The sequence below is a fragment of the Dama dama genome, chromosome 6 (assembly GCF_033118175.1).
Source record: "Dama dama isolate Ldn47 chromosome 6, ASM3311817v1, whole genome shotgun sequence".
Classification (NCBI taxonomy): domain Eukaryota; kingdom Metazoa; phylum Chordata; class Mammalia; order Artiodactyla; family Cervidae; genus Dama; species Dama dama.
In genome coordinates, this window is record NC_083686.1 from 47,495,002 (window position 1) to 47,521,018 (window position 26,017).

General features: G+C 42.2%; 1 protein-coding gene across 1 annotated transcript in view; it reads right to left on the minus strand.

Annotated features, from left to right (window-relative positions):
- Positions 1 to 26,017, minus strand: part of CWH43 (cell wall biogenesis 43 C-terminal homolog) — a 53,910-nt gene that overhangs the window by 19,536 nt on the left and 8,357 nt on the right. Inside the window, exons 5-12 of the mRNA XM_061145988.1 lie at positions 24,134 to 24,335; positions 22,284 to 22,372; positions 15,717 to 15,974; positions 12,668 to 12,793; positions 9,141 to 9,220; positions 5,639 to 5,744; positions 4,310 to 4,445; positions 2,251 to 2,400 (exon numbers count right to left, since the gene is read on the minus strand). Of these exons, the coding sequence (XP_061001971.1) occupies positions 2,251 to 2,400; positions 4,310 to 4,445; positions 5,639 to 5,744; positions 9,141 to 9,220; positions 12,668 to 12,793; positions 15,717 to 15,974; positions 22,284 to 22,372; positions 24,134 to 24,335 (1,147 nt within the window). The remainder of the gene's footprint in view (positions 1 to 2,250; positions 2,401 to 4,309; positions 4,446 to 5,638; positions 5,745 to 9,140; positions 9,221 to 12,667; positions 12,794 to 15,716; positions 15,975 to 22,283; positions 22,373 to 24,133; positions 24,336 to 26,017) is intronic.

Sequence of the window (26,017 nt, forward strand, 5' to 3'; positions counted from 1 at the left end):
TCCAGTCTATTCTTCACATTTCAGAGGAGGTCAGAAGGAGTTAAAGGAGACAGCCAGGGGAAAGCAAAGGGAAAAGGGGAAGGAGTGTGCTCAACTATTTCTTAGGTTGAGACCTTGCCAGCTTTAAACACAAAAATGCCTATTTTTCAAAAGATAAACCCAATTCAACTGCAATTTAAGCTCAGTGGAGTGATTGCTGAATGCCTATACTTGTGACATGAAAATTGCTAGGAGAAATAGAAGGCATTTCTTTAAACAGTTTTTTACAGAGATATGGACTGTCTATACCATCCATGCTCCAAACACCTTCTCATTTCTAAAAAGACCAGCAAGAGTCCAATTAGCAAAGAGTCCCCATTAATCACATTTGAATGTCTGGCTTATATTACTTATGCTCTGACTTTATTTCACAAAAGTCAGGTGCACTTTCAGAGATGCACATGACACTCTGAGGAAAAGAGAGGTGACGGGAAGTAAGAAGAGCAGACACACTCATCTTGTTTGGGTGAAACTCGCGCACAACGTTGGGTTTTTTGTACTGTTGTTGTTTCAGTCACCAAGTCGTGTCTGATTCTTTTGGGACCCATGGACTGTAGCCTGCCAGGCTCCTCTGTTCATGCGATTTCCCAGGCAAGAATACTGGAGTGGGTTGCCATTCCTTCTCCAGGAGACCTTCCTGACCCAGGGGCCAAACCCACGTGGCCTGCGTCGGCGCTGAGCCGCCGGGGCAGCCCTCTGCTGTGCTGTCGGCTTCATCCAAACGAAACAAATGTGGCTGTTACCTTTGTTTGTGCTTTGTCCATGCTCTCTACCTCGTGGTAAAGCTCTGTGACCTTTTGGGTCATGCAGACAGACAATGCCCATTTGCCATATTTTATAGCACTAAGCACGTCGCATGTGTGTTTTCAGTGACTATTAGAGAATGTTCAGTATCGTTGTTAGTCACTCGGTCGTGTCTGACTCTTTGCGACCCCATGGACTGTAGCCCGCCAGGCTCCTCTGTCCATGGGATTCTCCAGGCAATAACACTGGAGTGGGTTGCCATTTCCTTCTCCAGATGTTCAGTATGGTAGAATATAAATTATATACCTTTATCTTGGCTTTAATAACATAATGTTGGCATTATTTGTGATTTATTCAATGCTAAGCCACTGGTTGTGAGTGTTATTCTTTGTAGATAAAACTCATTCCCCATTCCTCATGTCACCTTGGAGGGGAACCAACTTAGAAAACCATCTTGGCCTCTCTCCTCTCATCCTTTACTTCTTGGGAGGATTTTTCTAATAAATCAAGTTTGGAAGAATGAACTAAGAACGCTTGTCTCAAACCCTTCCTATCTCTTCTTGGAACCTGCCGGTTTGCCAACAGGGAGTTTTCTTGTGTTATTCTCTTCACTAAGGGGAGAGTGTGACAGGGCGGCCTCAGTCCCTGCCTCATGGTTCTGCTGCTTTGGGGGAGCTGGCATCATGGATTACTGGAGGGATGGATATATTAGCAGGTCCATGTGGCCACACTTAAGCCATGTTGTCCAAACAGGTTTATCAGAATCAAAAGAGATGTTGATCTCCCTGCCAGATTCCTCTGCCTACCTCTCAGCTGATTGGAAACATGAGAGGAAAAGAAATGTCATTTAGTAGCTCAAATCCCTCTGGTACTTCCAACTGGAGTAATCCTTAGAAAAAGGGAATTCCATCTTTCTGTAGTCTGGTTTACCATGGGTTTCCAGCACTTGCAGGCTCTGAGTTAGGTCTACCTGATTCCTACCTGTGTGACCCTGGTTGGATAAGTCATATAACCTCTCAGCTTAGTTTCTCTGTTAAATGGGACTATATACTGTTATACAAAATGTAGATTAAATATAACGGCGCACTTAGCACAACACCTAAGAGCTGGCTAACACGGCCATCACTGCTGTCTTGCACACCATTAAGGACTGCACGCATCTCAAATGTTTCTGTGCCTGATTTTTTTTTTTTCCTTTTTTTTGGCCACAGCGTGCAACTTGTGAGATCTCACTTCCCAGACCAGGGTCTGAACTCAGGCCCCAGCAGTGAAAGCCTGGAATCCTAACCATTAGGCCATCAGGGAACTTCTATGCCTGATTTTTAAAACTAAAAAAAAAAACACCAGAAAACCACTCTGAGAATAATAATTTAAAAAAAAAGAAAGGTCAATGCATGGAAATCAAAATAATGTGTTAATAATATTTTTTGGCATTTGTGCACTATGAGAAAGACCAAAGAAACCCACTCATAATTGCCAAAGTGGGTCACAACAAAATCCACCAGTTTGTTGGAAATGTTGACGGTCAGCGTGATGGCTGGTGCAATCTCGCCCTCTGGTGATGGAAGAAGGTGATGCTCCGATTTCACAATTGGGTATCTTGACAAAACCATAATCCTGTATTTTAATGGAAAGAAACATGTGCATCACTATTGGTCCCACCATCTCATGCCAACAGGACTAAGAATATGTGTTCTTAGGGATGCGCACACGTCAAGCATCTCACCAGGGGTACTGAGAGCAACAGTGTGGTGAAGACGGACGGGACCTTCTATAGAATGATTCACTGCAAGAGGACTATTCAGCATGTCTCACTGTGTCACCAGGCACAACGCTATCAACTCTGTCTCATCAGTGCCATGGAGACACGAAAAGGGCGGGATTAGGGCCACACAAATGGACACACTCCATGTTACTTGCATTATTAGTCTGGCAACTGATCTGCATAAACAATTCTAATGTTAATCAACACATTTAGGAATGTACAATCCTGCCAGCCAGGACTCAGAGCAACAATTTACAAAATTAGAAATTACAAATGGTCCAATAAAGACAGGAAAACATGTTCCACCTCACTCTAAGTCAGAGAACTACACATGGAAAGGGTGACCGGAGCTCAGACCTCAGCCGGCTTCTCCTCCCTGGCTTCGCACACAGTCTGGCCCCTCGTGAAGTTTCTCACACAGAACCATCTCTACAGTGATGGTCCTGAACGCACATGCCCAGCTTCTGCTGGCCACCTCGGCCCTCCAAGCTGCCCACAACTGCCCAATGAACATCACTTGACTGTCCCAGGGCATCTCGAGCTTAGCACAATCCTGCTGTTCCCCTGGTCATTCCCGTCCCATTAAACAGCATCACCTCCTACCAGGGACTCAAGTAAAAAGCCCAGGAGCTGCCCTTGTCCCTTCCTGGCATCCAAACCACCAGGAAGCCCTGGGAATGCCCTGATGGTTCAGCGCTAGGACACGGTTCTCTCACTGCTATAGGCCTGGGTTTGATCTCCGGTCAGGGAACTAAGATCTCACAGCTTGACCAAAAAAAAAAAACAAAAACAAAAAATCAAACACAAAACCCCCCAAACCCCCAAATCAGGAAGTCCTGTCAGCTCTGCTCCAAAAGAGCTCCTGAGTTTGCCCTCTTCTCCATCTCCACAACTCCCACTGTCATTTCTACCTGTGTTAGCACCTCTGCCTCATCACCTGTCTCCCTGCTCCCACTCTTGCCCCCAACAATCTGGTCTTCCAGGAACAGCTGGAATGATCTTCCAAAAACATATACCAGATCAGACTGCTCCCATGTTTAAAATCCTCCAGCGGTTTTCCATCAAAACTGAGTTAAGTCAGTGCTAAGCATGGTTTATGGACCCTGTAAGGCCAAGGGCCCACTCCTGACCTCCTTTCTAACTAGCTCCCCCTCAATCCCCGTGCTCAGGCACACCACACGTGATCTGCCTCGAGTCCACACTGGCTCCTCCCATAGCTGTCCTAGTCCTCCCCATTGTGGGGTGGGCAGAAAGACCCCTCCTGACCACGCTGCCCACAACATCATCACCCACTGCCCTGCCTACCCTGCCACTCTCCTTTTCTACACAGCACTCACCACTATCTCAAATTATCTTGTTTATTTCTGTGTGTACATGATTATTTTCTGTCTTGTCACACTGGACTGTAAGCTCCATGAGGACGGCATGCGGGGCAGACACGTTTAGTGCTGTAACCTCAGTTCCTACGTGGAATGGTTTATACTAATGAAGAACTGAAAATATCCGGCAACAGAGAGACTGTTGAAACAATGATGGAATATGCCTATCTTCAGCACCTCCTCATCCCCCAAGAAGCATCACTGGGACATACTCCTAGGGATAAGGCATAACAATATCAACAATAACAACAAGCCTGTAATCAGTACTACATGATTAAGGGCCCAAAAAATTTCTTAACGGCATTAGAATCATACAAACCACTCCAAGCTTATGTTGCCTACTCTTTTATATGTTCAGGATTCATTCTCAAGGTACACTCACCCCCAAGTGTGATCCCGTGCACTTGGACCAAAGTCAGTGTAGAAACCCAACTTCTCCCCTAACCACATGGTCAGGTCATTGTTTCCAATATAGGGCTTAGAAGCATCACTCTCCAAAATTGTTATGAAATCTGCACCTGTTCAGCAGGGAAAAAATGGACGTGGTAATTAACCACAGCAATGTAAAAGCAATTATCAAAACTTGATTCTTGTAATCCCCTACCTTTAGTCATAGATCAAAAAACCAAGTAATTCCTAATGAGTTACTAAAGTGAACTGGCTCAAATCTGAGCTAAAAACATATTTACCATATTTAGAATGTATGGGACACCTTGTGGAAATGGGGGAAAAGATCAAAACATAACTTTCCAAAATTTTCAAATATTCACATCTTTTCCAAAATTTCAAATATGCTTAATGCCTTTCTCAAATATCTGATTTATGTTTGGACACAAAATAGCGTACAATAGTGTTTTATTCCTGGGCAAACACTTCCATGGTACTGACACAGAGGTGAATTTATTCAGATACCCTGGTTGGATGTGCTGCAGAAGCCTGTAATCAGTACTACATGATTAAGGGCCCAAAAAATTTCTTAACGGCATTAGAATCATACAAACCCTCAGCTATTTCTCAGAAGACAAGCTTATCTTTGGGAATAACTCCACGCAAGAGACCTCTAGTTGACCTAAGAGCCAAACACCCACATATTTTAAAGGAGGCTTCATCCAAAGATGAGCGCCCCAGGGAACGGAAACAAGTAAAACTGGCCCTCAGGCTCTTGAAAGCAATTTGCTTTGCAAATAAGCATCACTGCACCCCATTCTGCCTTTAAATCTGACGGTTTTCTGGTCCTCAACAGCAGGTTCCCAAGCGACAGGAGCCCCCAGCAGGGGCATCTCCAAGAGCAAAGGCATGACAAGACTCTTCTGCAGACACCTGGAATGAGACCTTGTCCTAGAATCACTATTTAAAGACCCAGAGGAATCGGGTGGAGAGGGAGGTGGGAGGGGGGATCAGGATGGGGAATATATGTAAATCCATGGCTGATTCATGTCAATGTATGACAAAAACCACTACAATATTGTAAAGTAATTAGCCTCCAACTAATAAAAATAAAGGAAAAAAAAGAAAAAAAAATTGCTTTCAAGCAAACACAGATGTGGATACAGAAGCTTCATCCTCCTGTAGCCACCCACCAAAGTAAAGCCTTTTTAAGAGACTAGTTTATGACCCAGAACATCCTGCTCCGATTACTTATGATCTTGCATAAAATGAAAATAACAATAATAGTTTCTCAAAGCCTGAAATTAATTCCAGTACAACTTACCCGTTTGATTGAGCAGTTGAGCTGATCTTTCTAGACTAGACCATCCGTCATTGTCAAAGCCAAACCTGAAAGGCCAGATGGCAGCAGAGACCTCTGTGGCTGGTGCCTGAGGAATTGTTTTAATGATAATTTAGGACGACTGAACAATGGCAGTTTCAGTGAACCACTTTTCTCCACCTCTGTCTACCCAAATTCATTTTTCAGCAAAGGAATTTTCAGGCATTTGCCCACAGCTAATGCATAATCAGGGCTTCCCTGGTGGCTCAGACAGTGAAGAATCCGCCTGCAATGCAGGAGACCTGGGTTTGATCCCCAAGTTGGGAAGATCCTCTGGAGAAGGGAATGGCTACCCACTGCAGTATTCTTGCCTGGAGGATTCCATGAACAGAGGAGCCTGGTGGGCTATAGTCCATGAGGTCTCAGAGTCGGACATGACTGAGCGACTAACATGCAATGCATAATCATAAGGAGATATTTGCTAGTCGGTGTTATCATAATAAAGTTGTGAGTTTCTAGGTTAGGCTTGGAAGTTAGGAGGAATGTTTGGAAAGGGATATTTATAACAGCAAAGAATTAGAAACAATCTGGCTATTGTTTCAGTAGGAAAAATAAGAAAATGAATGAAAAAAAAGATCATACATATACTGGAAGACTACTCAGCCCTAATGAATGATTTGGGGTTGGGGTTACCCTTGCATTAGAGAAGAAAGGGATCACAGAAGGGTACACAGCGTCCTTTACCATTTCTGCAGAGTGGCCTGCCAATTCTGCACTGGCAAGGCTGAGGTTCAGGAGCATAGCCCCCTCTGAAAATTCCTCTTTTGAGTCCATGGGCCCAGTCAGAGAATGCGGTACCCAACCCTAACTATTTCAAACTAACTCCAGCTGACCAACAGCATGGATCCCATGAAAGAGTACGGCCAGATTAGACCAACTATACTACCACAACTGAGAAAAACAAAGTGGAACATAAAAATTCAGGTTGAGAGAAGAATGAATGCCACCTCTTGGCAGAGGAGGGCCAAGCGGCTCGGTGTGCTGCAGCAGGCCTCTCATCTCTACACAAGAAAGATGACTCCATTTAGCAACGTTCTATAAAGAGAATGGAGCCATCAGCAAAGACTTCCAGAGGCATGATTACTTTTTCACATCACTACATACCTATGATTCACTCTGGCTTTCATCACTCCAAAATCTGTTATTCTTTCATTATTCCCATGTCAGTAAATGTCACCACACTCCACCCAGTTGCTCAAGCCAAAAGCATAGAAGTCATCCTCGATTCTTCCCTTCCCTTCATCCATCTACATCTAACCCATCAGTAAATCCTATCAGCTCTACTTTCAAAATATATTCTAAGTCTATCCACTCCTCTCCAATTCCAGTACCATGGCACCCATCCAAAATTCCAGGGTCTCTCCCCTGGACACTTGAAAAAGCCTTATAACCTATCTCCCTGCTTCCACTCTACAATCTGTTAATCCATTCTTTACAAAGCAGCCAAATTTATATATACAGGCTTCCAAGGTGGTGCCAGTGGTAAAGAAACCTGCCTACCAATGCAGGGGATGTAAGAGATGCTGGGTCAGGAAGATTCCCTGGAGGAGGGCACAGCAATACTCCAGCATTCTTGCCAGGAGAATCCCATGGACATGGGAGCCTGGTGGACTATAGTCTATAGGGTCACAAAGAGTCTGACACAACTGGATTGACTTAGCACACATGCGCACACACACACACACACATACATATATATCATATCATATCTCTTTGTGCTAATGCTTGAAATATTCTGGTGGCTTCCACTGCAAGAAAACTAAAATCGGAATTCCTTCCTGTGCTCTATAGGCCCTACATGATGTGATCTCACTTGTGTCCCAATCCTCATCTTCTGCCACGCTGCCCTTCGCTCGCCAAGATTCAGCCACACTGCCCACTCTGATGCCCTTCAAACACTCCAAGTCTGTTTCCTTCCCATTCTTTACTTGTGTTCCTTCTACCTGAATCCTTACTCCTAGCTCTCTTATCTCAACTCAAACGTCACGTCCTCAGACCAGCCTTCTCTAACCACCCAGACCAGTTACTCTCTACTCCATCATCTTACATGCTTCAGAGCCACCAGATCTAAAGTGATAGTCTTTATTTATTCGTTCCTCTGAATACCATCTTTCTCCCCAATTAGAATGTAAACTCCATGAGTTTACATTACCACGAGGGCAGGAATCTTGTCCAACTAGTTTACCTCTATATCCCTGATACCTGGCACACAAGAGACATTCAATAGGCATTTATCAAGTAACATTCATATATCACATGAGTTAATCAATGAATGAACTAATTAAAAAAAACAGGCATTAAATCTAAATGAAATGATTCCTTTTTAAAAGAACCCCTTACTGACATTGGGGATCTTCTTCTAATTGACATCTTGTTACAATAACTAGATTAACAATTGAAGGGCAAAAGAAAGAGACCATGTAATGAACTATTTACTTTTTAAGATTACTGAGTTCTTAGTATGTACCAAGTACTCTGTGACGTGCTGGACATACAAAGCTAAATGAAAGGAGCATGGGCTTCATCCTCACTATAGCTTTTTAATTAATGGGAAAATTTGCTTGATAATTCAGATTGCCAAAATTCAAAGTTAACCCTCAAATTCTATTTTTGGCAACCTATAATTCTAACTGCATTATGAAACATATCAAACTTTTAATCTGAACAGATAGAAAGCACCACATTGCAATGACTTACTCTTGCTTCTGCCCACCTGCCTAGAAGAGAAAAGAACAATAAAACATTAAACTATAGACAAGAGAGGAAAAGAAGAGATGAGAAAACTTCCATGACCCATCAATACCAAGCACAATCCACAAAATCTAGAATTGTCTTTAAGATTTTTCTTAAAGAATCATATATGTTGCCTTCAGAAATATCTACCAAACAGTTCAAAGAAGTCCACTATAAAATAGTTTTTTATCTCATAGTTTGGATATGTTAAGTCATCAAATGACAAAAATAACTTTATATAACAAATCATGATGAGTTTAACTCTAATATATGGGTCTATCCTGTCCCAAGAACATAACTTCATAAATCAGTTCCACTATGTTGTCAGCCGGTGATCTAACGGTTTGCTGTTGCTGTTTTTGTTGCTGTTAGTCGCTCAGTTGTGTCCAACTCTTTGTGACTCCATGGACTATAACTACCAGGCTCCACTGTCCATGGGATTATCCAGGCAGAAATACTGGAGTGTATTCTCATTTCCTTCTCCAGAGGATCTTCTTGACCCAAGGATCGAATACTGTCTCCTGCATTGCAGGAAGGTTCTTTACCACTGAGCCAATGGGGAAGCCCAACCTAAAGGTTAAGAATGTGGAATCTAGAGCCCTGAAGTCCTCAGACCCAGGTGTAGGGTTCAGTCATAATGGTGAAGTATACAAATGCATGCATATACACAGGCATCATTTAAAATTCTATATCAAAACTTTTAATTACTTACCCCTTTGCCCAATTTCTTCTCATAGGCTTTATGCCGTAGTCCTAATCCCAACAATCCCACACCAACAAGCAGCCACAAAACTGAACATAAAACAGAAAATAATTGTTTAGAAGAAACTAAGCTTATTTTTTAATAGTTTTAATGAAATTATTGAATTTATTGAATGATTATCTCAATAGATGCAGAAAAAGCCTTTGACAAAATTCAACATCCATTTATGATAAAAACTCTCCAGAAAGCAGGCATAGAAGGAACATACCTCAACATAATAAAAGCTATATATGACAAACCCACAGCAAACATTATCCTCAATGGTGAAAAATTGAAAGCATTTCCCCTAAAGTCAGGAACAAGACAAGGGTATCCACTCTCACCACTACTATTCAACACAGTTTTGGAAGTGTTGGCCACAGCAATCAGAGCAGAAAAAGAAATAAAAGGAATCCAGATAGGAAAAGAAGAAGTAAAACTCTCACTGTTTGCAGACGACATGATCCTCTACATAGAAAACCCTAAAGACAGAGAAGGCAATGGCACCCCACTCCTTACTCTTGCCTGGAAAATCCCATGGATGGAGGAGCCTGGTAGGCTGCTGTCCATGGGGTCTCGAAGAGTCGGACCTGACCAAGCAACTTCACTCTCACTTTTCACTTTCCTGCATTGGAGAAGGAAATGGCAACCCACTCCAGTGTTCTTGCCTGGAGAATCCCAGGGACGGGGGAGCCTGGTGGGCTGCCCTCTATGGGGTCGCACAGAGTCGGACACGACTGAAGTGACTTAGCAGCAGCAGCAGCATCATTATGTTCAAAGGTGTAGCAATGACTGACTCTTACTTGGGTTTTAGATCAGTAGGAGAGGCTGACAGCGGCCTGGTGCTCGCCTGCTTTGAAAGCAGGGCCAGATGTGCCCAGCTGCAGTGATGTTTTATAGTGGGCTTGAAGAGAGCAGTATTCCCCCTGAAAGGGGATTAAAATCCTTTCTTGTCTGAGAGTTCTAAAGAAAAACATACAGGCATAGTTTGAACCAAAAAAAAGAAAACCCTAAAGACTCTACCAGAAAATTACTACAGCTAATCAATGAATACAGTAATGTTGCAGGATATAAAATTAACACACAGAAATCCCTTGCATTCCTATATGCTAACAATGAGAAAACAGAAAGAGAAATTAAGGAAACAATACCATTCACCATTGCAAAAGAATAAAATACTTAGGAGTATATCTACCTAAAGAAACGAAAGACCTATATATAGAAAACTATAAAACACTGATGAAAGATATCAAACAGGACACAAATAGATGGAGAAATATACCATGTTCATGGATTGGAAGACTCAATATTGTGAAAATGACTATACTACCCAAAGCAATCTATAGATTCAATGCAATCCCTATCAAGCTACCAATGGTATTTTTCACAGAATTAGAACAAATAATTTCACAATTTGTATGGAAATACAAAAAACCTCGAATAGCCAAAGCAATCTTGAGAAAGAAGAATGGAACTGGAGGAATCAACCTGCCTGACTTCAGACTCTACTACAAAGCCACAGTCATCAAGACAGTATGGTCCTGGCACAAAGACAGAAATATAGATCAATGGAACAGAATAGAAAGCCCAGAGATAAATCCACGCACCTGTGGACACCTTATCTTTGACAAAGGAGGCAAGGATATACAATAGAAAAAAGACAACCTCTTTAACAAGTGGTGCTGGAAAAACTGGTCAACCACTTGTAAAAGAATGAAACTAGAATACCTTCTAACACCAAACACAAAAATAAACTCAAAATGGATTAAAGATCCAAATGTAAGACCAGAAACTACAAAACTCCTAGAGGAAAACATAGGCAAAACACTCTCCGACATAAATCACAGCAGGATCCTCCATGACCCACCTCCCAGAATATTGGAAATAAAAGCAAAAATACACAAACAGGACCTAATTAAAGTTAAAAGCTTTTGCACAACAAAGGAAACTATAAGCAAGGTGAAAAGACAGCCCTCAGAATGGGAGAAAATAACAGCAAACGAAGCAACAGACAAAGGATTAATCTCAAAAATATACAAGTAGCTCCTGAAGCTCAATTCCAGAAAAATAAATGACCCAATCAAAAACTGGGCCAAAGAAATAAACAGACATTTCTCCAAAGAAGACATACAGATGGCTAACAAACTCATGAAAAGATGCTCAACATCACTCATTATCAGAGAAATGCAAATCAAAACCACAACAAGGTACCATTACACACCAGTCAGGATGGCTGCTATTCAAAAGTCTACAAGCAATTAATGCTGGAGAGGGTGTGGAGAAAAGGGAACCCTCTTACACTGTTGGTGGGAATGCAAACTAGTGCAGCCGCTATGGAGAACAGTGTGGAGATTTCTTAAAAAACTGGAAACAGAACTGCCATATGACCCAGCAATTAATTTTTTAGAATCCAAGGCTGAATGCCAAAGAATTGATGCTTTCAAACTAATGGTACTAGAGAAGACTTTTAAAAGTCTCTTGGACTGCAAGGAGATCAAACCAGTCAATTCTAAAAGAAATCAACCCTGAATATTCATTGGAAGGACAGATGCTGCAACTGAAGCCCCAATGAAGCTGATATGAACAGCCGATTCATTGGGAAAAAACCCTGATGCTGAGAAAAGTTGAAAGCAGGAGGGGAAGGGGGTGACACAGGATAAGATGGTTGGATAGCATCACCGACTCAATGGACACGAATTTGAGCCAACTCTGGGAGATAGTGAAGGACAGGGAAGCCTGCAGCACTGCAGTCCATGGGATCACAAAGTCAGACACACTTCACAACTAAACAGCAGCAACAATGCAGTATACTGGGGCTTCTCCGGTGGCTCCGTGATAAAGAATCCACCTGCAATGCAGAAGACACAGGAAAGGCAGGAGACTTGGGTTCAATCCCTGGGTTGGGAAGATACCTGAAGGAGGGTATGGCCACCACTCCAGTATTCTTGCCTGGTAAATCCTGTGGACAGAGGAGCCTAGTGGGTTACAGTCCATGGGGTTGCAAAGAGACATGACTAAGTATGGATGGGTGTGTGCTAAGACACTATCTGCAAATGTTATACATTCAATAAATGTTTTTATTTAATCTAGTATATTCTGAGGTGAGTCAGACTGAATAGTAAACTAATTTGATATTTGTTTCTGCTCATCAGTATTTCAAACACTAACATATTTAATTTCCAAAAAAGAACAAGAAACAAAATAAATAGTCTCAATGATTTCAACAAATATTCTGGAAATCCTAGTTAAATCTACATTAGAAGTGAAACAAAACTAACACAGAGTATTTATGGTTGAAATGATTCAATAATCATGTATCTCCTTTAAAGTATTTCATAAAAAAAAAAAAAGGTATGAACAACATGGGCAAAATGTTAATAACTGTTGGAACTGGGTTAAAGGGTACATGCAGGTTCATTATACTTTTTAATCTCACATGTTTGAAAATTTATATTCATAATAAAATGCTTTTTAAAATAAAGCAAAACTATACTCACAAAGTTTCACGTATTTTTCACTCTTCCTGAAAAGCACTTTAGGACTGTTTTTTGTTTGAAAATGAAAATCAATGCTTTTCTTGGGACCAAATAGCATATTCAGCCCAATAATTAGCATCACTGTCCCTGTCAAAAAAGAAAGATGAATATATTACATTTTGATCCAAAACTATTTCCAGTGGCAAATTCCAGGAGCCTAAATTCCATTTAAATGGATATATCCTGAAAATTCAGTTACTGAGTTATCTCAGTACCTAAGCAGTTACTCCAATATTACTTTTAATTTTTGGGATAATCATTAGAAATCAGGAAGGGTTCTAGAAATTAAGCTGTACATTAAAAGACCCCAATCTTTTCTTGATAAGGGGCTTCTTATAATTTCCTGAGTATTTCATAGTTGTTAGGTTGGCAGTAGTTTTGGTTACTGACTATTGATCGTCCAGGGAAGGGTGGGACAAAAAGAAAGTCATCTTCTGGACTGCCTCAAGGACTTGGTCTTCTCCACCGAAGGGACTACATGCACCAAGCTGAGGAGCACAAGCAGAGGACACTTAATATGAAGAGTATTAATAACAAGAAGAGGTTCTTAATATGGCAGCATTCACGGCCTGGATTGTGTGTCCAAGCAGAGGATGCATGCTGGAACTCACACGGAGCCGAGAAAGATGAGCTCAACTGGGATGCATTTCTGTGTAGCTTACACGTGAAGTCTGCATATTTCTAACATGGTATAAAATGAGAATTAGAGGTGTGACTGAACAATATATAAATTAGGGAGTCAGGTAAAAGATGCTTAGGTGGAAGGCTAAAAAAACAGTTATGTGCTAGGAAACAGCAGGAGAAACCTAGACGATACATTTATAACTAGTTTCTGATCTAATACAGATTCTTTACAATGGTTATTCAAAGCTACTCTGAACTTCACCGATGTTCCTCAGTTTCTGTGGCCTTATCAACATAATGTCACTATTACTAAAAAGAATTCTTAGGTATTTGAAGCTGTAATAAAGCATGATTTCTGCAATTCCACAAGTAGTTAGAAGGAACTCAAAATGCCTGTTGCTCATAACATTCTAAAGAAAGAAACATACGTTTAGAATGGCTCTTACTTTTGTTCCATTGCTCCACATGGCAGACCCCCAAGCAAGATGGAGTAAGAAAAAAAGCAGGGCATTGGACAGGAAGATAGAGCAGGACAGAGCACACACACCTGAAAGAAATCAGAAGAAACACAAAGTTCGCAAAGCCAAGACTATCGCAGAGGAAATAAAGCAGTGTATGTCTCTGATTGGGTCACAGCTTTGATATCTACCAAAAACAGCAAATCCTCAAAAGTTGTTTTAAAGTATTTCACATAATTAAAAAATACCTCTTCCAAACTGGCCTGTCCTGACAAATGTCTAGCTCACAGAGAAGAAAAGTTTATGTGCACATGCACAGAGTGGTTGGATATATTCCACGGGCACGAGGGGGACCGACAGACAAACACAAGTCAAGCCCAGACTTCCACGCAGCATTCACCCCAGCATAGCTCCCTAAGTGTCTGTCTAATGTGATGCGTGGTGTTTCCCCCACAACACAGACGCTCCAGGTGGCCAGGATTCTGTCTCTTAAATCTCCGGTACCTGGCACTAGGCCTGGACCACAGTAGATGTGCAATAATTTTTTAATGAATAAATGAACAAGTAGAAAAATGTGTGAACAAACAAGAACTGAGTGTTAGTTGCTCAGTCGTGTACAACTCTGTGACCCCCGTGGACTGTAGCCCACCAGGCTCCTCTGTCCATGGAATTCTCCAGGCAAGAATACTGGAGTGGGTTGCCATTTCCTTTTCCAGGGTTTATCTTCCTGATTCAGGGATCGAACCCAGGTCTCTGGCATTGAGGGCAGATTCTTTACCATCTGAGCCACCAGGGAATCCCTTATTAAAATATGTTTTATCTCCTCAATTTTTCAAAGATTTTATCTTGGAGGCATTGGATGTGTTTTACTTAAAACTAAAATGACAGGCAACATTTGATCTGTGCCTACTTGGTACACATCAGTAATTTCATTACTGCCAGAAGACAATTTCTGAAATATTAAACTGAGCTAAGCCTATGAAATTTAATTTTGGTATGTAAGGTCATAATAATTGAAATGGAAGATATGAACTCTGTGATTTTATCATTTACATTTCACTTATCATTTATCATTTACACTAAGATTCACATATGCAAAATCTATATTATTGGTAAAAAGAGGGTAAATAAAAACCATACATAAAATTCAGGAGAACCAAAAAAAAAGTACTTCCTATATACATATTTACAAGCCTACCATCAAAATAGCAATATGAGCACCATGCTCATATTTTTTCCTTACGTATCATATAATACAGTGTTTCATGGGCCTCTTTTATACCTTATTATGAGTTAAACTTGGTTTTTTCACAGTTATTTATTTCCAACGGTTTCCCAGGTGGCTCAGTGGTAAAGAAGTCATCTGCCAAGCAAGAGACTTGGGCTCAGTGCCTGGGCCTGGAAGAGCCCCCGGAGAAGGAAATGGCAATTCACTCCAGTATTCTTGCCTAGAGAATCCCGCGGGCAGAGGGCTACAGTCCATGGAGTTGCAAAAGAGTGAGACATGACTCAGCAACTAAACAACAAATTTACTTCCAAGGCCTTTGCAGTAATAAATATTACTGAAAGTCATCAATGAAATAAGAAATTTCTTTCTTTTTTCAACTTACATTTTTTAAAGCCACACAGCATGTGGGATCTTAGTTCCCCAACCAGGGATTGAATCTGCACCCCTTGAAATGGAAGCAGGGAGTCTTAACCACTGAAACGCTTGGAAGGTCCCAAGAAATTTCTTTTTAAATAGTAATTTAAGACATTCCTCCAGTGTTGTTTTTTTTTTTTTTTTTTAACCAAAACAGTCTATTTCAATAAGAAAGACAAAATCATCCTATTTATTCTAATCAGTCATGTAAAGTGTTAAATCTCAGTCAGTCCTGAAGGGAATATTTGAGTAGTGACTTGAATGCAGATCTTTCAAATGTACTCACCCAAAAGCACATCAGATCTTTCTCGGGCATACACACCTCCTGGGACAAATTTAAAAGCCGTGCACCAGGCACAGAAAAATATTTCTAGAAGATAAAATATCATGGCAGTGGTCATGGCTTTCCCAGGGCTTGAGCCTGAGCTGATAAGGTGTCCAAGCACTTGAGGCCACATGGATGCCGTGAAGAGGGCGAGCACACAGCCAGACACAGCGGCTGCCCATGTGGGCAGGTAAAGGAGTCCTGCCGCCGAGGTTGCTCCTGTTTGTGAGAGACAGAAAGAAAACCAGTCAGACAGGAAAGCAGTAATAGTCTCTTCCACTTTCTTTAAAAAAAAAAAAAAGAATAATAAACTTATAGGATGCTATTCAGAGCCAGAAGGGACCTCAGGGGGCATGCTGGTTCAATTTCTAGACTGATGAGAAACTAAGGTCTTGTCAAGGTTAATATGCTTTGCTTAAGGTCACGCAGCTAGTTACTTGCACGACTGGAGGTGGAATGTAGGTCCAGGAAATCTCAGTCCAGTGCTAGGTCTTCGAGAAGAGCAGTGAAAGAGAAGAAGGCATTTTTAGGTTATTTGTGTTAAGATTCATACAGCAAAAACTGAAAAAAAAAAAAATGAAATTATCTGAAATACCAAGAATGTTAATTTAATTTAACCAGCCAGATCTAGGACATTAGAAAACAGGTAAAGCCAGTGTAGTTTCTGAACATTTTTGTTAAGAAATTTTCTAAAGCAGGTTCCATCCATGTAAATGCTGCCCCTCAACCCACAATACATAAGTTGACCTTCTCAATCTCACAGTCCTAAAGGAAGCTGTGACTGAGATTGCATTCCTGGACTCACTGCTTTATAGTTCTGCAGGTAGTTCATTCATGCACACATCAGCCTCTGAAGTGCTGGGGGCTGTGGAATCTGCCTGGTCCCTTGGAGGCACTTGGTAAATGTTTGCTAACTCACTGAGCCAGATCTGAAGGAATATGACCTTTCTCCATATTCCTATGAAATCGGCTTTGAGATGGCAGCACAGCACCCCATTTTGGAACCATCAATATAATGCCTTTGCACAGAATATGACATTTTCTAGACACTGGACATTTCTGTCAATAGTATATATAATAGAGACCCACCCTTTAAGGATGTCTACAGTAGCCTCTGACTGCTTGGGGCGAGAATTCCAGGAAGAGAGTCCAGCCAACATCTTAGCACCCCATGGCTCTCATCCACGGTAAGCACCCCTGCACCATCACAGGACACGGCCATGGGACTGTCCTCCCCCGCTTCAGAAAGAACATCACTCAGATGACAGTGAGAACCCGGCTCCAGGGCCCGCTACAACCCACAGAGTTTAATTCCACCGTTAGACCTTCAAATTTTTAACATGGTTATTTCAAGAGCAATTTTTTTTTAATTTGAAATAAATAAATGTAAAGCCTATTCACCACAGAAGTTTAAGAATGCAGAACTGTAAAGAAGCAATTAAGGCTCACATAGGACTGAGATAAGGCAATCCCTGCTAATACTCCTATATATTTCCCCTGTGTCATTTTCTGTATTTATACAGAAGTATTTTTACATAAAAAAAATGAAACCAAGCCACATATTAAGGATTATATTCTGCTTTTTGTGGGACATTATATCAAGAACATTTTTTTCATGTCATTAATATTTTTCTTCTAAAACATGTTTATGTATGTATATTCTTCCACTGGATAAATACACAACAAAAAATAAACAATCATTTTCTTATTGACGGACATTTAGAAAGCTTCCAACACTGTGAGGAACACCTTTCTTTGTCAATTAATCTCTCACTACATCTCTTATTGTTTCCTTAAAATAATTCTTAAAAAGATTCTTAGAAGTACAACTACCGCGTCAGCAGACAAAAGCATTTTAAAGAGTCAATACTTGTGGTGCTTTCCTGAGAGGTTATAGCAGTTCTCACTTCCTCCAGAAACACTGCCGAAAGCATTTCTTTCTAAAAAGTTTTACCAAATTAATGATGAAATTTATAGCATACTTTGATTTTCATTTAGTTGATTATTCAATTCAGTTCAGTCACTCAGTCTCGTCTGACTCTTTGCGACCCCATGAACCGCAGCACGCCAGGCCTCCCTGTCCATCACCAACTCCCAGAGTTTACCTAAACTCATGTTCATTGAGTCGGTGATGCCATCCAACCATCTCATCCTCTGTCATCCCCTTCTCCTCCTACCCTCAATCTTTCCCAGCATCAGGATTATTAGGGAGAGGGACTTTTTCTATTTACCAATTTAAGTGAAAGTGAAAGTCACTCAGTCATGTCCGACTCTTTGCAACTCCATGGTCAATGCAGTTCATGGAATTCTCCAGGTCAGAATACTGGAGTGGGTAGCCTTTCCCTTCTCCAGGGGATCTTCCCAACCCAGGGATGGAACCAGATCTCCCACATTGCAGGCAGATTCTTTACCAGCTGAGCAACCAGAGAAGCTCCAAGTTTACCAGCTTACAATGACTGTTTTCCCAAAAAATGAGTCCTAATTAGATACTTTAATCTATGACATTGTTGCATCCATCTTACTACAAAGAAGGGAAAGAAAATCTCTCTTCAAATTACCCTTGACAGTGATCACTTTCATTTTTAATTTCATTTCTATTTTTAAACAGGCTACATATTTTCAATCCACTAAAATTGTATTTTTAAGTAGGTTATTAAATTCAAAACCCAAAAATCTGGAAGGTGAAAAAGAGTCCCTCTGGTCCCCTATGAGTTCCCCTTAGAGAAGACGACCAATGTTAGTATTTTCTTTGCCATCCTCTGGGAGGCAGTCTGTACACAGGAAGAAAAAGGCATATGTGTACATTTTCCTCCCTTTTTGTACCCCACTGGGAGCATATGATACACTGTTACTTTGCCTGTTTCTCTTAACCATGTAGCTTAAGTAGTGTTTTGTTTGAGGCTGAGTCCTCCCAAATTGTCAGGAAGCATTTAACAGGAGGCTTTCTGTGTGCTGTTTTGGATCTGTCAGGAAACCTTTGGCCCTTATTAATTCCTAATTAAGAGGAGAGGCACACCTTTCCTGGGGCTGAGGAATCCAGGCATTTCCTTCATTAGTTTCTCATTATGGTGATAAGTACCCTCTTCTCTCTTTGATAGGGATCGCCTTATGTTTTGTAAGTCTGGAATTTTCATCTTTATCTTTGTTGAGAATAACTACCTTGTAAGACAGTATATATGCCCACACCATGTTGATTAAAACACCTTTGCTCCATCAGAGCTTGGGTCCCCGTGTCTTTCTTTCCTTCTCTCTCTCTTTCAGGCTAATTCCTTGGAGCACGGAGGCCCGCTGAGCTCCCTTTCTTGCCGGGGCTTCTAAGACCCTCTCGAGAAGGCGCCTGTGCCTTCACCCCCTCGAGAGGGCGCCTGGTGCCACGTGCAGCAGTGCAAGCTCTAAGAACAGGGCTCTATTGGCTTTCCGCGTAAACCAGGGGAAATCAGCCTCTTTCTCTCTCTTACTTTCTTATCTTCGACTCCGGACCACCAGGTTCCGGTCCATTAAAGGACCAACACCAAATAATCTCCCCCAAATCTTTATAATATCTAACACAACAAGCAGAATTCATAATAATTGAATATTCCAATGATATTTATAATAACCAACATGTTCATTTTCAATTGACCAAGTTCCTTATACAATAAAATTATAAGCATTCTGTATAGTACCCTGGGGTCCTATCAGTGCATTTAGGACATAGATGTCTTTTTAAATAGAACTTTGATTTTACTAATTTAATTGGCATCAAGATCTAAAGTTCCTGCCTCTTCGCATCTGGGAAATTCTATTGGTCGCTGCCATAATGAATTTCATACTTGGATCTAGCTGGGACTTAAACTGTACAATGAAAATATATGATTTCTTTTTCTTCACTCTAGTTTGAGATGTTTTCCAGAGATGAATCACGGTGAAAAGTGGGCACCATCTCCAGATAATTAAGTGTGAGCTCCAGCTTACTTTAGGTGAGCACGCAGAGAGGGTGATCGAGTTCATGAATTACAGCCCTGCTTTCCTCTCTAGTGCAAATAGCCATTAGAAGCCTTAAATTGGCTCGCCCCTAGGGCCTTTTATTTAATACTTCAGAGAGATAGTCAAACTAGATTAGGTTTAATGCGTCAGGCTCTGCTTACTTATCTGGGGAAATAAATATAAGCATAAAACTATAAGTTCAAGGCTTCCTGTTCTTTACGTTTCTGTGGACCTCAGTTTTCCCAGGTTTAAAATGAAGCTGCTAATTACATGCCCAACTAACATTTTGCTCCTATGCCATGAGAAAAGGCATGATATAAATGCTGAACAACTTTCAATGCATTTCATGTTTTTTTTCCTAATTGCATACAGATTAAGAAGCTATATATGCTCACTGCACACTCAGCACTGAAAGGTTCTCTGGCCATTTTTGTGTGCAATCACAGGAGGCATTTCTTTGATGAGAAGAAAGGCTACTCCTAACATCATATTCACACCAAGTATTCCCTTAAGGAATGTCTACCTGAAAATACACAAACAAGTAAAATCAGCTCAACAGTTTGCTCACACAGCTCCATGAGGATGAGGACCTGGTTAACCTCAGGAATTGCGCAGCCTGCGGGCTGACACCGGAGAAGGCAATGGCACCCCACTCCAGTACTCTTGCCTGGAAAATCCCATGGACGGAGGAGCCTGGTAGGCTGCAGTTCATGGGGTCGCGAAGAGTTGGACATAACTGAGTGACTTCACTTTCACTTTTTCACTTGCACGCATTGGAGGAGGAAATGGCAACCCACTCCAGTGTTCTTGCCTGGAGAATCCCAGGGACGGGGGAGCCTGGTGGGCTGCCGTCTATGGGGTCACACAGAGTCGGACACACCTGAAGTGACTTAGCAGCAGCAGCAGCAGCGGGCTGACACACGCCTCCATGCGGGGCTGACGGCACAGTGGGTGTACAGAAGCATCCTGGGAGGTGGTGAAGGACAGGGGAGCCTGGACCACTGCTGTCCATGGGGTTGCAGAGAGCTGGGCGTGCCTTAGCGGCTTAACAGCCACAAGCACCACCACCTATGAGGTTATTAAACCTTATCTTCCATTATCGTTATATGTTATCTCACAAACCCATACCCAGCATCTAGTACAAAACTCTGAATCACCTGCTTAATTAAAATGTGTAAGGACATCTCGGTTCACATAAACCAAATACAGCATCTGCACTGTCACAGAGTGGATTTTTCTTTTTTAACTTAACACTAAAACTGACTCTAACCAGTCCCGCCTTTTAAGGGGAAGGGAAAAGAGTTGCATAATTCAGTCACAGTAACAATGAAGGAGTCTTTTGGGCCTAGAAAAGAGAACAACAGTCTCAAAGGCCCCTTGCTGAATCATCTAACTTCGGAGAAAACAAAGCATAACTTTAGTTCCATCCTGATGCTCCAGGCCAGTTGCATCTATCTGGGACTTATCACCCCCTGTCCGGAAACCTACCACCCCCTACACCCACTCAGAAGACTTATCTCCCCCTGCCCAACTACAAGTGTCATCTCAACAAAAGAATACTCAAAATATCCCGCCTGATTGACGTTTCCCTTATCACTTCCACAAACCTCCCTATAAGTATGAAGCCTCCCTGATCCCTTTCGGCACTCAGCCTGGTCGTTAGGCCGACTGTCGCCCCTCCTTGCCTGAATAAAGGTAACCTACTTCTGTTGAGGTCGTCTTTCCTTTTCTGCCTCGCCAGAACTGTACCTTACAAACAAAACAGTCACAATCATTAAAATAAGTAGACCGGGGACTTCCCTGGCCATCCAGTGGTTAAGACTTCACCTTCCCATGCACGGGGCGACGGTTCAATCCCTGAGTGGGCAGCTAAGATCCCACATGCCTTGGGGCCAAAAAAGCAAAACATAAAACAGAAGCAATATTGTAACAAATTCAATAAAGATTTTAAAAATGGTCCATACCAAAAAACCTTAAAAAAAAAAAAAAAAGTAGATCTTTCTGGAAATATGATAGTCTTCATCAACAGTCTACAATCCTAAAGGATGTGACTGGGCAGATAGGCTTTTGAATAAACAAACGTGGACCCTCCCAAGGCTGAATAGAGGAGTAAGGAGTGAAACTGTTACCCGTAAAAGAGAAAGGGAAATTGAACTTCACTGTGAAGTCCCAAAGGAGCACATTCCTGAAAACCAGAGAAGCAAGACAGGGGGAGAGGTTTGGCCACATGGCATGTCCAACCCTCCATCTTCGCAGACCATCAGTAAAACTGCTACAGACATCTGTACCCAGATAAGTTACCTAGGAGACAGGGAGAGGATGTCAGCATCATCAGGCAGATAAGACAGCTAAGGAGGAGTGGGGGAATGAGGAGGAGGAAGCAAGAACCTGGAGCCAGTAACCGCTGGTAAGGGTGGTGACATCTGAGTTCCAGGGGCTGCAGCTGGTAAAACTGTCCCACCCGCAAGAGCACACGCCTGTATGGTCATCTCCTTCCATCCCAGGGGCACGTACTCATGAGTAAATTGGACAACCAAGCATTTCTGCAGAGAAACCACACACCTGTAATCCACCAGATTAAACTGGAACCAGGAAACCATGAACAAGGTGAAAGCATCAATCCACTCGCCAAGCCCAGCAGAACTGCACCTCTGTAAAAACAAACAAAAAAAAAAAACAGACATGTTACAGGACATCTGACGCTGTTACTATTCCATTGCCCCAAATATAAAACGGAAATGTATCTTCTACCTCTAGGCCCATCCAAGAGACAACGTGAGTGTGAAGCAACCAATGAGCTCACGTAAGTCCACTGGGAAACAATATTACAGACGTCCAGAACACTGACATAAGAGCACCTCTGACTTGTCATGAATGACATCTGCGGTCTTTCATGGTCAATGTCAACAAAGCAACTGAGCTTTCTCAGACTATTATAGCTCATATTGGCCATGGGACATTTTAAATGACTCTGCCGAAGTCAAAAAGAAAAAGTCACTGGGAATAGTTTCTATTTAGTGTACCTCTTTTCATTCTTTTCTCAACCTCAGTCCTGCTTTTATCAATAGTCTCTGCCTTCCTAGGACTGAGGTGAGTTTGATAAATAATTATAAATTGTGTCTTTGAAAATAACCACAAACTATTTCATTCTTTAACTACTTTGGCAAAAACTTGTAGGAGATGGGGAGGAAAAAAAGAATTGAACTAAACACAACTTCCCTGGTGGTCCAGTGGCTAAGACTCCACACTCCCAACATAGGGAGACCAGTTTCAATCCCCGGTCAGGGAACTAGATTCCACATGCTGGAACTAACAGTTTGCATGTCACAACTAAGAGTCTGCATGCTGCAACTAAAGATCCTGGATGCTGCAACAAAGACCCAGTGCAACCAAATAAATTTTAATAAGAAATAAATAAACATAATATTAAAAAAAGAATTTAACTAAACTATAGCGAGAAATTACAACATGGCACTCAATGAAGTAGTAGTTTATTTATAACATAAATAACATTTATTTATAACATAAATAAACTAAAAAATATAGAGTGCTTACTAGATAGCAGGAATTGTTTGAAGATTTTTACATATACTAGCTCAGCTAATTCTCACAGGTCTGTAAAGTAAATGCTATGAAAAAGTGAAAGTGTTAGTTGCTTAGTTGTGTCCGACTCTTTGCGACCCCATGGACCGTAGAACACCAGGCTCTTCTACCCATGGAATTCTCCAGAAGAGAACACTGGAGTGGGTTGTCATTCCCTTCTCCAGGGAATAACCTAAACCAGAGATCGAAACCAGGTCTTGCCTCATTGCAGGTAGATTCTTTACTGTCTGAGCCACAGGGGAAGCCCAAAGTAAATGCTGTAATTATCCCCATTTCACAGAGGAGGACACTGGGGAAAAGAGCACTTGAGTAACCTGCTGGATATTAGACATCGCTGCCCACACGGGACAAAGAATCTGAAACAGGCCCTCCGGCTCTGGAGTGAGGCTCTCAGCCACTCTCCTGCCTGCTCCCTCCCTCTAAGGTGAAGGATGGCCCTTGGTGTTCAGAAGACAGCAAAAAGCCTGAGAGGACACGGCTGATCACTGTCTATCTCCAAGTCAACAACAAACGTTGACGAGGACTTACTGTGTGCCCCGCTCTGTCCCAGGGGCTTGGGCTGCGTCTGTGAACAAAAAGCCCTTGCCTTTACATGCTCACAGTCCGAGGAACCGCTCACCTGGCCACACACAGTCCTCGATCGCCCCTGTCACCTCCCAGCGTCCCCTCAGCACAGGGGCAAACAGACCTCAAGCGCCTTCATCTCCAGAGTACACAGTGATGTCCTGCTTGTCGAGCTGCTCATGCAGAGGAGCAAGATCTTCAACCACACCAGCCAATTTCTGCATTGCTTCCAAACCCAAACTCACCCAAATGGGTTCGGATCTGGCCCTGGATGGGGGTGTCCACTCACTGCCCATCTGGAGACAAGGGACACCTCTCCAAAAATCCAGTGGGTGAGGAACACGAGGCTGCCAAAGGCAGCGCCCGCCAACAACCAGTCCAGAGAAGAAGCCACTGCCTTGGCTGCCTCACCATTCTTTTTCCGTTGAGGTTTACAGCAGGCACCATCTAGAATAAAAAACAGAAAAGGGTCAGTTACACAGAAATTTACCCTCTATATTAGCAGACTTTAAACAAGTAGGAAATGGTACCTGGCTTCAAGGAGCTTACTTTAGAGGGGAAGGTGAGACCCCATAACAATCAGAACATGCCGGGAGGCAGGCAGTGGGAAGCTAGATCAGGATTTCAGGAGAATAAATCATTTTGGAATCTGACAACTGAAAATGCAGAAAGGTATGTACTTCTTGTGAAACACACAGTTATGAGCTAAAATATCCGTATGAAAAGTGAAAGGTAAGTTCAGGAAACAAATGCAGTCCACCTGGAACGGAACGTTCCCAGTATACCAGGCTGCTTCTCCCAAAAAGAACAAGGTCCTCTTCTAACCCTCTGAGCCCCCAGAGTGTTAACAGTGCATCGACTGAGCAGTTACTGCGGCCAGCCCCTCACATGAACTCGTTTAATCTTCACAGCAACTTTACGAGGCAGGCTCTATTACTAACCCCATTTCACGGACTGAAAAACTGACAGGCCCAGAGAAAACAGATCCAAGATCACATAGCTGGTAGAGAGAGCCTAGACAGTACCTGTGTACTTTACCCTACTGTGATTCCTAGGACTGTTTAACAGTGAGGTCTCAGTTTGTTGCATTAGTGACTTCACATACAGAAATGTACCAACTGCAGAAAATGCTGGCAAAAGAACGCCTTTATAGGAACAGAGAGCCTGCTGGGTCGATGCTTCATGATGCTGGGAAGCCTGCTTCAGGACAGAAGGACACCTGAGAGTCTGCCTGTGGGAATGAAAGCATGATTTCACAGGCAGGAAGAAAGCCGTTCTGTCCAGAAAGGAGTGAAGGGGAAGAGGAGCAGAGCTGAAAGCTATGGGTGTGAAGGAGAGGGTGGTGAAGACAGATGGTGACCAGGGCCTGGAGGCCAAGGAGACAATCTTTGGAAAAGACAGCAGCTTAAGCTGAATTTCCCGAGTAACAACGCTGCTGCACACTATGGTGTGTGACTCTCCTCGCAAGACGCAGCAAATCTTCAATCAAACTACCCCCAAAAACATCGCCAGGGATGATGAGGTATCCTGGGAAAGCTGGAGAGGAGTCGAACTTCGTAAATGGGGCACAGGGCAAAATCCGAAAGGGACTAACAACTGGGTCACAAAAATGTAAAACAGAAGCGAGAAAGAAAACTCCAGTCCAGAAATGTAAGGGGTGTCCTGAATCCAGATCCTCACCAGGGTGTCCCTGTGAAGTTCGCTGCCTGAGTTTCTACTTCACATGTGAGCATTTTATAAAATACAAAACATGTATTAGGGCTCTAGAACCGAGTTCGAAATGTTCTAATCAATATCAATGTCTCTTGATCAATTTACGTGCATGATGTTCCCCTGTTCTCACTATTCCCACTTCATACCAAAATTGGAGGAGTTAAACAGACTCTTTGTTCATGGTGAGCTAAACTCTCTAAACTTTTATTAATCTGTGAGATTTCTCCTTGTATTCACAGAAGTACAGTGACTCATTAAGAGTTACACACAAAGCCAGGAGCAAGTTAAGTAGAATCTAGCAACACTCCTTCCTTTTCTTCAGAAGTCTGGAGTTAGCATGTAATGCAAATGTCCAGGTTTGCTTGCAAGCTCCGGACAGGTGATTCAAAAGGTGGTATGAATATCCATGGAGTTAG